Source organism: Thermobia domestica, chromosome 1 (genome assembly GCF_964235325.1).
Source record: "Thermobia domestica chromosome 1, izTheDome1.hap1.1, whole genome shotgun sequence".
Classification (NCBI taxonomy): Eukaryota; Metazoa; Arthropoda; class Insecta; order Zygentoma; family Lepismatidae; genus Thermobia; species Thermobia domestica.
In genome coordinates, this window is record NC_137454.1 from 294426271 (window position 1) to 294437922 (window position 11652).

The 11652-nt window shown below is 34.6% G+C and overlaps 1 protein-coding gene across 3 annotated transcripts in view; it reads right to left on the reverse strand.

The window, feature by feature from the left end:
• S6kII (Ribosomal protein S6 kinase II) overlaps positions 1 to 11027 on the reverse strand; it is a 171323-nt gene extending 160296 nt beyond the window's left edge. The window contains exons 1-2 of one of the 3 annotated variants that reach the window (XM_081726794.1): positions 10845 to 11021; positions 2245 to 2288 (exon numbers count right to left, since the gene is read on the reverse strand). In XM_081726794.1, coding sequence (XP_081582920.1) covers positions 2245 to 2288; positions 10845 to 10878 — 78 coding nt within the window. In that variant the 5' untranslated portion in view covers positions 10879 to 11021. Of the gene's footprint in view, positions 1 to 2240; positions 2289 to 10844 lie in introns of all 3 variants that reach the window. The other 2 variants (XM_081726799.1, XM_081726796.1) reach the window with 2 other exon arrangements.
• Between the last annotated feature and the right edge of the window lie 625 nt (positions 11028 to 11652).

The following is an 11652-nucleotide window of genomic DNA, read 5'->3' on the forward strand; positions in this document are numbered from 1 at the left end:
GCCACGGATACACGACGATTTACTAGATAGTGAAAACTACATTCCTGGAAGTAATTCTGCTTAAATGCCTGAAAAAGAAAATGGAGTTTGCTGACTATATGTAAATGGAAATAAGAAAGGGAAAAGAGAAAGATTAGCTACTCTCACATACTCACCCATCAACCACTGCCAATCAAACTCAAGTACACGAAAATAGAGGAGAACAGGGCTGCATGCAAAATCTTTGAGTTTTACGTCCCACAGTTATGCCAGTTAGACTAAAGGAGACGGTGATGATGAGTAATGAATGAACTGGTGGAATGAAGAAAGTGGGAGGAAACCCATGCACACGGTGTTTGTCCACCACAAAGTTCACTTGGCGGGGGCTGGGATCGAACCCGGGACCCCAAGCACTAGAGGTGAACGCTCTACCAATGAGCCACCGCGGCCCCCCAGGGCTGCATGCATAATTGTAGTAAGAAAAATTGAAAGGTAGTTGAAAAAAATAGAGAGAAAGAACAACAAATTTTAGCAGACAGAATCCACTTCTAAATAGAAACCCTTGGTTGAATCAATACACGAGAAAAAAAAAATAAAAAGACGTACACGGAAATCCCAAAGAAATTAAGAGCGGTCGTAGATTCTGAAGTATCTGGAAAGCTTTACAACGGCGCAGTATCTCATCTTAAATCATGATCTTTAGCTGCCAGAAGTACTGTGGATATCCAACTACAGAATATACCCAGGAGAAAAATAAAGCTTAATAAGCTGGATATCGAAAATTGAAAAAATGAGATGCAAGAAATTCATTCATAAGAAAAAGCCGTGAAGAATACACAATGAAAATAAAAGACAAAAGAATGTGTATAAAGTCAAAAGTACGAGGGAGGTAAATGAAACAGATGCCTAGTTTTCGGTACTTACGTAGTATTAATATAGACACAAAGTACAAAAGAGAAGCAAAAGTGATGACACGAATACCGAAAGCAAACGTCAGGAAGACAAGTGCTGAATAACGAGTTACGAAAAAGGTTCATCAGCTTTCTTGAATTCTATGGGAGAGAGGTCGATGAAAAGTAAGTAGTGACTTTCGAAATCGGGTGTAAAAAGACCGGAGTTTTGAGCTTGAGTTTTCTTTGTGTCCTTTTGAAACACTGAGGAATGACGGTGAGTTTTGTTTGCGTTCCTATGCAAAACTGAGGTTAAGAATGACAGTGAGTTTTGTTTGCGTCCTTAAGAAACATTGAGGTTAAGCATGACAATGAGTTTGTTTACGTCCTTAAGAAACATTGAGGTTAAGAATGACAGTGAGTTTTGTTTGCGTCCTTAAAAAACATTGAGGTATGAGGGGGAAAGCGTGTATTGGTATACAAGCTTTTCCCTCATATCTACTCCGTCTATCAATATAAAACTTGGTACAGTCATTTCTTATCCCCCATAGTATTTTTGAGATACATTTGGATTGCGTGCTTTTACCCGGGGCCACTCCAGAGAGGTCAAAAGTTGGGAGAGATATCTGGAGGAAATTCTCCCAATTTTCCCAGTTCAAGTACATTATGGGCCCCAATACATAGCACCTCTGCAAAACTTGTTTCTTGATGCAATAGCTTTTCACTGCGAGTTTACGATTTTCTTTATACTAACAGGGTTAATGGGCCCCACGGACTTACTCTGTTGTCCATGACACCTAATTTTTTTCGTGTATGAACCTATCTTTGTTATGTTTATCGAATGGACTAGGTTTGATTCGGATAACACGTTCATGTCCGTTCCTTGAGAGTTGATGAGCATTGCTATTCGCAACCATGGAAAATGTTTTGGTCTAGAAATTTCCCTCGCTTGGGCAGATAATTTTCTTTTGCATTCTACTTTAATTCAAGTTTTATTTAATTATTTTCATATATTGCTCCCTTCTTTTCTGTAAATTCATTATTAATTAATTAACATCTTTACACAGAACTCTCTCGTCAACCATTTAGATATTCCATCCTACTGCCGTTTACTCCTCAAATTATTTAACCTCTAGTCCAATTTTTCGTCCATCCTGAAAGTTTAAATAGCAAATTAATCCACACATTATTACAGCCTGACTGAACTCCAAAACAACCAGACTCTTGTCTTTACATGCAGAAACTCCTGTACTCTCTACCTTTTCAAATGACTGTACTTTGAATAAACTTTACTTTTTGGAACACAAATTCGGTTACAAAAAGGGGTAAATAAAAGAAAAAAACACGATACCACAAATCATCTTAATGTACCTACGGAGTAAATCCTTAGTCCAGAAATAGACCTGGACACTCCATTGGCTGAAAACAAGGAAGAGAAAATAATTTAATAATAACTATACATAAATAAATATCTTGTGACATTGAAACTATTAGCAAGAAAGTAGCTGCTAAAGAAAAAAAATTATCATGCAAACAATTTACAAGTATTCATCGAATATTCACAGAATCACATTAACAGCTACACTACGATTCCTGAATCTACACAGGAAGCAGCATCCACGTGAAACTGTGTATGCGGCAAACGATAACTTTCACAGTTCATGTTTATGCAAACAAAATGAAATTCGCATAATGATAAAATATATATTCAAAACAAATAGTTTCTACTTAATTTTGCATTCTCTATATACAAATCTTTGATCGTAGTTTTAACTATACTCGAAAATGAATAACATAAAACTACACCAAATAGCTTATCATTTTAAATAACTATATGTCAATCGACGAAAGAACACACCTCAACAATCATTGGATGTATCTTATTTCGTGAAGTACATGAGCCACACATCTATTATAATAAAACGGAATATTTACTCAATTCACACTGATGCACACAGTAAGTACAATGGAAGCTGCCTAAATATACAATGTATTTGATGACTGGGAGTTGTGTGGCAGAAACACAAGTTTACGAGGTTTGTTCTTTTGGCGGCAGGTGTAAATAAATTAACATATTTAACTTCATCCAAGCTTACCTATGATGAAAAAACTACTGACAGTAAATAATATTCAAAGTAACTGTTAACATCCGTTATCGTTCGAATACTCGTTCATATGAAGAGGCAAAGGTCAGAATATCCTTCAAAGTATCTACATTCACAACAACAGAGATTATTATGAACCCTCACAATAACTACAACCTTTGAGTGTATATACGAGTATATAATGTTCCAACATCCATTAATTACGCTGAAAGCGGAATTTAAAAAAAAAAAAAATCTCGATAAAAGCCTTTTCTTTTTTCTTCTTTTTGAAATACTGAAATAAAACTTTTATTTGTGATAAACAACTTCATTAGATCGATAGATATTAAATTTGCACATAACTTCTTCAATTGTAGGAGACATTCCGTTGGAAATGGGGTCTCCCAAGATCACATATGTAATATGAATAAAGAATTACACAGGGTGTCTCAAAAGTTCACGGACAGAGGGTAACTCTTATCAGAATTACAACAAAATGTAAAAGAGGAAACCGTTTCCAAATATGTTGTTTTCAGTTTCAAATGAAGGAATTTTTTTTACATTGGACGAACCGTTTGGGTGTATGCTCTTTATGTGCCCAATGTTAAATGAAAATGCAATGTTGCCATTTACCTGGACCCAAAACATAAATGAATTAAGTTATTGTTTGAAATGGGGACTGGCCATCGACATGTTAGAGTAAAAACAACAATCAAAACAATATTATTCTATTCGTTTTTGGTTATAATTTTAGTGTTTGAATATTGATATTAGTACAGACCAAAATTCAAAGTAAATTTCTTTTATTACTGCACTAGTGCATATCGTAAAAATAAAATAATTAAGAACTAAATAAATGCAAAGACTGAGTCTCTGAACTCATGCACTTGTTTTTGAAAAAAAAAAGTTTTATATGTTCAACGCAAATTAATATAGTTAGTAAATAGATATGTGAGTGATTAGTAATACATATACAATAGGGATGGCCAAAATTTTCCGGAATTCGGAAATTTCACTTTCCGGATTTCGAAAAATTCTGATGTAGGAAAAATAACGAAATCGCAATTTTCCGAATTCCACAACTTTTTCCGGTTGTATTTGCGGATCCCGGGAAGTAAAAATTTCGGAATCGACTATCCCTAATATGCACATATAGGCAATGTGGCGGACAATGTTGCCACCTTAAGGGTATATCTGCAGTAATTTAGTACTTTATGGTTTCGATATTTCTAAGTATTTAAATTATTTTTGATACATGTATGTACTGAAATAATATTTTTTGTTTAATCATTTTTTAAAATATTACAGATATATCAAATAATAACAACTGTCTCCTTTTATGCTAGCTAGTTTGATAGTTATCATACGCTTTGTAAACATTATATTGTGATAGGCAGTCGTATATTCTCAGAAATAATTTTTATTTTCCAAACTACCACCACCACAGAAAATTTATGAATTCAAAGCGTAAGATGATGATACGTAGTTAAGCAACCAATGTCATATGGGATCGGGAGTGAGTGATTGTATCACGAAATATCACAGCTGAAAATTACATTAATAAATTGCATGCAGGTTTGTTAAAAAAGAAACAAAGATATAAGGTCTTTAAAGTTAAAGTCATATCTATCTTGCTCTTGGCCGTCCCCCAACGCAGAATGTTTATCAACTTCCTGCAACGACTTACGAAGAATCCAAAAACTTTCTGTAAGCATCTTACAAGGAAAAGGCAGACTTTGGTAAGTGAACTTCGGGGCCGTTTCTTGCGAGGTGGTAGTGCACATTTAAAGAGTTAATATTACAAACTGGGAGAGCGCAATGGGCAAAAATAACGGAAAAAACCCGTCTTCAAAAAGTTTTCTACTCGCCACATATATCATACGACGCGCTAATTTATCAAATGACAGTGTGGCAGTGTGCAAAATCTGCGACTCATATGCAAAGGGTCCCGGGTTCGATTCCCGTTCGAGTCAAACTTTGTTTTGTATTTTGCTTCAACCAATAAAGTAGCCATTTATAAATAAATACTTTATAAAGTAGCCATTTATAAAATATTAATACGCCATATGTTTACAATGAATAAAACAATAGAAATTTTCAAATCACTTGTAAAATCTTTCAATGTTCCATGTTAACTGGCAAAAAAATTTAAACTATTCCGTAAATATACTGATATCACGAGTTATATTATGGTTACGAAAGTCGTTGTGTAAGAAATGTTCTCGACGCTTTGTCTCTCCATCTGTTGACAGTGTGCGAATTACAAAGCAGTTGAGGGAGAAATCTCCTTTGCTAATACTGGATGTAGCCATAACCAAGATTTCCCTCTCATTCCCCTTTTAATTCGCACACTGTCAACAGATGTAGACACGAAGCGTCAAGAGCATTTTTTACACAATGGCAGCGGCTACAATAATATTTACGTAATAGATTAAATTTTGTTCCTAGTTAACATGAAACATTGAAAGATTTTACAAATGAAAAATTGTATTGTTTTAATTCATTATAAACATATGGTGAATTAATATTTTACTTATAGTTACAACTGACTACTTTATTGGTTGAAAAAAAAAGTTTGACTCGAATATGAATCGAACCCGGGACCCTTTACACTTGAGTCTTAGATTCTACTCACTCTGCCACACCGTCACTTGATTAATTAGCGCGTCGTACGATATATGCGGCGAGTAGGAAACTTAAAGGCGGTTTTCTCCGTTATTTTTGCCCATTGCGCTCCCCCAGTTTGTAATATTAACTCTTTAAATGCGCACCATTACCTCGCAAAAAATGGTCCCGAAGTTCACTTACCAAAGTCTGCCTTCTCCTTGTTAGTAATGGCGTAGTAAAATTATAACCAAATTTTCTTTTTTACTTATATCATATGTTTTCTATTTATGGAGAAATATACTGGGAGACTGTATAATAACTGAATAAGTAAAGTAACCAACCAAGAAATCCCCATATATATATCGCGCCTCTTAAGTTTATCAGTATATTATGACTATCAAACATTGAATTATTCTAAATCGCGTTTTATATATGGAGATGAAAATCTTTCAGCAACCGTAATTTTTATTTTGAGAGTAGACATCTTTCTGAGGCAGTAATTTTCGTTCAGAGGTTAGACAATCTTTCTGCAGCCCGCATTTTCGTTCTGCAAAATTGTCACACCGTCGCCTGTTGTTCTGCTTTGGAGGGTCTGTCCTATTTCTAAAACTTCATTTAATTGTTTAGTTTTCCCTGACTGACAGCATTATTAGGTCATAGGCAAGAAAAAAGAATTTGGTGAGGTAGGATTAATGCGAATTAATTACACGGATCATTCCATATATACACACGTTTAATATAAACATCTTGTGGGTCCTACAGTATTAGCACCAATAAAAAATGGTACACTGGGAACCACTAACTTAGACCACTCGACAATTGTCAGCCTGCATTAGAAAATATTACATTGAAGTTAAAATTAATATGGCAAAATTCTATTGATGTAAGCATACATAAAATTCAATGCTACGTAAATTAGTCAGTAACTGTTAGCACGTAACTAGTTACTGGAAATTATTTTTCATTTTGAAAAGGTTTTCCTGGTGATATGGTTACATGAAACTTTAAAAAGAATATAAAATGTGTGTTCTGCTAAAGATTACTTTTGATTCTATATATTTATATTGGAACGGAAACCTTTTTCGTTACATAAAGGATTAATAACATGCAAAGCAATGATACTAGTATTCTAAATGACTTTGCTATTGTTACCGGTACAAGTAAAAGTGTTGAATTGTTAATTATATACATATTTCTTTTATCCAAAACGATTAATTGCAGGTTCTATTTAGATAAGAGTGAAGTGGAATTGATGATAATAAAAGTCTAATACTTATCTAAAATATCCGAGTGAAAACTAGTTCCCAGTCTCTGTGCATCAGATGAGTGTAACAGAGATGCAAATAAGTAGGCTTTTTAAAATCCATTTTTTTTTCATTTGTAAAGCCGGCATTTTTTAAGAAAAAAAAAAAACCGGAAATTTTAGATCTTTTCATTTCCATGATTTTTCAATTTAAATAGCTTTTCGTATAGTATACTCTATAGTTAAATAAGATACCACACTTCGCTCTGGAATTCACCATCGTGATGGATGGAGCACATGTTTTATGAATTAAAATAAACATGAAGGGCACTTTTAGAGGCTATTTATTTTAACTTCTGAGTTACCGACATTATTTTCTTCTCTAGATAATTTCATTTTTCGTCACTCGTGTTTCACTTCTTACAGCGTAGTAGTGTAGCTTCTGGCACGTAACTTAAACTTATGTTCTTCAATATATTTGTTTGAGCGTACGTTTTTCAACATATCCATCAAAGCGCACTTCCACATTTCTGTTACACAGTACTGTAACTGTGCAATGATTAAGCAATAATCTTCCGAATAGGCACCCTAATGCCCAGTAGCGGATTTAGAAAAGTACTTTGGGAGGATTTCTATGACTAATGTTTGTTTTTTCTAAAAAAACCCTTATCTTTATTTGGAAGAAACTTGAAGTTTATGAGAACAGGCATTACTAGTATTTCGTTTCGTTTGTATTCAGCAAAATCTTCAGGATACAACCTTGAAGATCATTTTATACTGATAATCAGAGGCGGATTTAGAAAAGTATTTCGGAAGGGAATTTTCCTTATTAATGTTTAGTTTTTATAAAAATGCCTAATTTTCATTTGAGGGGAGCTTGAAATTTTTAAGTAAAGGCATAACTAAAGTTTCGTTAGTTTTAGAAATTTCGTAACTTCGGGGAAAAGGCTTGTCCGAAAGAAAACCCTCACCCTAACCCTCTCTAACTAAATCCGTCACTGCTGGTAATTAGTAATAACAACGGTTTAAAAACAATAAGAAAAGAAGTTGGCCATTACTCACAGTATACGTATCACTATCTCTACATTCGCAGATGGTATTAAGAAAACCTTTTTGTCAGAACGGTCGAATATGGGATTGAATCCCGGACTTACCGATAGAAGCGCAAAAGCTAATCACCCGCTCATGTTTGTAGTACTGTTATGCATGACTTAAATGAATTCCGTACTTTTCTTTTCTTTTTAAAAAGTGAGTGTTCTGTTTGATATATTGAATTTTTCTAGTTAAAAATTCAGAAACCTTCAGGACTAGGTAAACCAGGATGGTTGTTATATACTCTAGAGCCTTGGAAACCACACGTTCAGATGAGCAGTCTATTACGCAGATAATTTATGAACAGAAAATTCGGTACCTTCCCGATTCTAAACAAGCTTACGGAACAGTCAGTGCATTACAGAATTCGGAACTTTACCGATTTTGCAGGTCCGAAGCACCTGATGGGTGGTTAACAGATTACTACGAATGTGATAAATGAAAATAAATAAATAAAATAAAATAAAATCTTTCAGCTTTACGTCCCAAGCTTATGCCGGTTAGGCTAAAGGAGACGGTGATTATGAGAAATGAATGAGAAAATAAGGGAAAGTACCGAATGTTCGGGAAGTAATGTAAATATGTTAAGAATTAAAATTGTTTGAAATATCTTTTCGAAATTCATGGTTTATTATCAAGGTTTTATATTATCTGCATCAACCATTTATCACATGAGTTTAGTGTTGTAGAGAAGCGAAACAGAGTCTGTTTTATCAATTTAAAGCAGAATTTTGAAAAAAGCCCAAAATTTCCGAAGCAGAAAAAAAAAAAAAAAACAGTTTTCTTTTTCCCTAGACCTTGCATATCAGGTGTAAGATTTTATTAGTATGCATTCTATTGCCTCATTAAGTGATGTGGAATTACTTGTTTTGTTGTCTACAGTTTGATTATCTATCTGTTCCAAGTTTATTTCTTGTGTTATAGTCAATTTCCATACTTGGGAACCGTAAGTTATACTATAGAACATAGTAAGGTAACTGTGAGTAAAGTAAAGCAGATCATACTAATAACAGAGCAAGCGGTTAGATTTCTGCTTATGGGTACTAGATGCGTAAGTAGGGTCTCTTTATTAGTTTACGTTTTCTTTATTCAGTGTTTCATTTACCGTGACCTCTTCATTTAAAAGTGCACGTATTGAAACCGCTTCTAATAGAAATAGCATAACGATACACTGAACAGCATTTGCCATAAAATGCAGTTAATCGAACCTGTACAGCACAAAATACTCAAATACTCCACACACGATATGACTTGTATAGTGTAAAGATTTTACGCACAGTAGCTGTGAATACCATTCGATAGTACCTTGATTTTCTGTACTCTTTGCAGTTTTACAACAGAGCATTACATAAATGTTAATTCTACCGTTAAAATGAATGAGTGCACATAAAGACAATTATCTAAGTATAAATTTCCACCGACGGAGTATTTCTGCATGAAGTAGGAAACCTGTATCTTATGGTTGCAAGTGTCAAACCTTGTCAATTTATGAGATATCAAGTACATTTTGCATTATCTTCGCTATCTCTATGTATACACTGCGTCACTGACGCGCCTGCTCCCTACGGACGCACTTCTACACGGAACCCTTACTGCGCTCCTGTTATGACTCAATCAGATAGTATTCCCATCTTTAAAGACGTACTCTGTCGGTAAGTCGGCTCCGCTGCGCTCCTGCCATGTCTCGGTCAGATAGCATTCTTACGGCAAGGTTCTAGAATACAGGACCCCCTTAGCTATAATAAAGGCAGATAACGTGCCTCGTGGGGCTCTAACCCGCCTTCACTCGTTAACGCTCCCTCGGCAATACTATGTGAATTAGATATTAAACTTTGGTACAGAAAGGAACCAACCTAGCTAGTAACCTATAAGGAGGGCCTATGTTCTAACATTTCCCATTCTCATTTTTAGTGGACACCTAGTACAAGTTTTTTTTTTTTTTTCCACAGTCGTTTTTATAGCGTACGTTAGGACACGTACTTATACCATAACCAGTACATCATCGGACTGCACGAACGTTATCAATGCATACTCAAAGTTCAGATCATTTTACGATACCATTTAGAAAAATGAAAGGATTTTTCTTAGGCATGTGCCTGGAATAAGAGGACAGAAATGCTTACAGAAAAATTTAAAGCAAGAAAAGTTACACACAGTCTTTTTCTAATTTGACAGCCTACTGTAAAACACGCTAAATTAATCATTATATGGTAGGAATTGGATTTTTGGATTGTGTATAGCCCGCTGCCCCAAGTGAGTTTTAACGAATCTTATGATTCTAACGATTCATATTACTTCATAATGAATCGGAATCATATGTTATAAGATTTACGATGTAAATCTTGTGGTAAGGAAGCTTTGGTATAAGTAGTAGTAGCAGTGACTTCCAGTTCCAGTGACAAAGAACTGGGGGAGCGCGCTATACACAGGATGGATTTTAAATTCACATTGGGTAAACTTTACAATGCCAACTCTAGTTAGTACCCTTAGACAAACACGAGAAACTACAGTAGATTAATTTTATCAAACTGGGTCTAAATTTCCCTAAGCTAACCGTACCCTACCCTTTTAAAGCAATGTGTGGCTGGAGCGTGTATTGTAAAGTTTACCCCTTTATATGTAACACGATTGCATATGCAAATGTTGGTCGAGCTAGAAGTTCCAACATTTAACATCTTGTAGCTGCTGACTGGGACTGTATCTTCTAGTTTTTCGTATTTCCTTAGAATAAATATTTTACACAGAATGAATATTATTTTTCCATTCAAAATCAATTATTCTGAATAATTCTTCAAAGAACTGCACGCCCAATCCATACAATACATAATCATGCGATAAATGAATGAAAACAATCTGTCAGAATTGGAGTTCAGCATTTGCCACTACAACAATATGAGTAACTCATGTAAATAAACAAATGAAAAACCACACTAAATTAAAATTATTTACCTCGACTTCTTCTTTGACTCGAAGACGTTGCCATGGGTCTGCTAATACACCAGCTAGCGGCATATCTACTTTATAGAAATTCTCATACAAAACATTTAGAAGCCCAGCCCACACATCCACTTCCACTACTCACAGCCCAAACCCAATATACGATATGCAGTTTTAGCAGGTACACAGGAAATTAATTCTCCAATATGGCGCAAGGAACTCACTATTACCAGAGAAAGAATTTCAAAGTATTTGATCTACTAAAATAATACCACATTTGACTTTTCCTACTAGTAGATTTAAACAGAAAGAAGCAGAAAAAAAGGTAAGAGTGCACTTTGGGCAGAACATTTATAGGAACCGAAATAGTAAATAACAATACAAGCAATTACACTCTATTAATTTTAACAAAATGGGTCCAAACTTTCCTAACCCTAAGCTAACCCGACCCTACCCTACTTATCCCTCCCTTCCGTCATGTCAACAATGTGACAAAATTACATGTTCTGTACAAAGTGCACTCTTACCTGCATATTTACGAGCTGTAAACCAAAATTTAATAGTTTTACTGTTCAAATTTGTTTCTTTAAGATACAGTACAACCCCTCAAATCCGAACTAATTGGGGCTGAAGCCTGTTCGGATTTCGGGGGGTTCGGATTACCCGAGAAATAATATTACGTACTTATTTCGTCACTGAATTGCAGGGTTGAAAAAAAAAACATGATTTTTTTTAAAAAAAATCAAAAAGAACGTTTTTTATGTTTAAAACATGTTTTTTTTGTTTAAAACGTTTTAAAAGTTTAAAACGAAGTACTTTG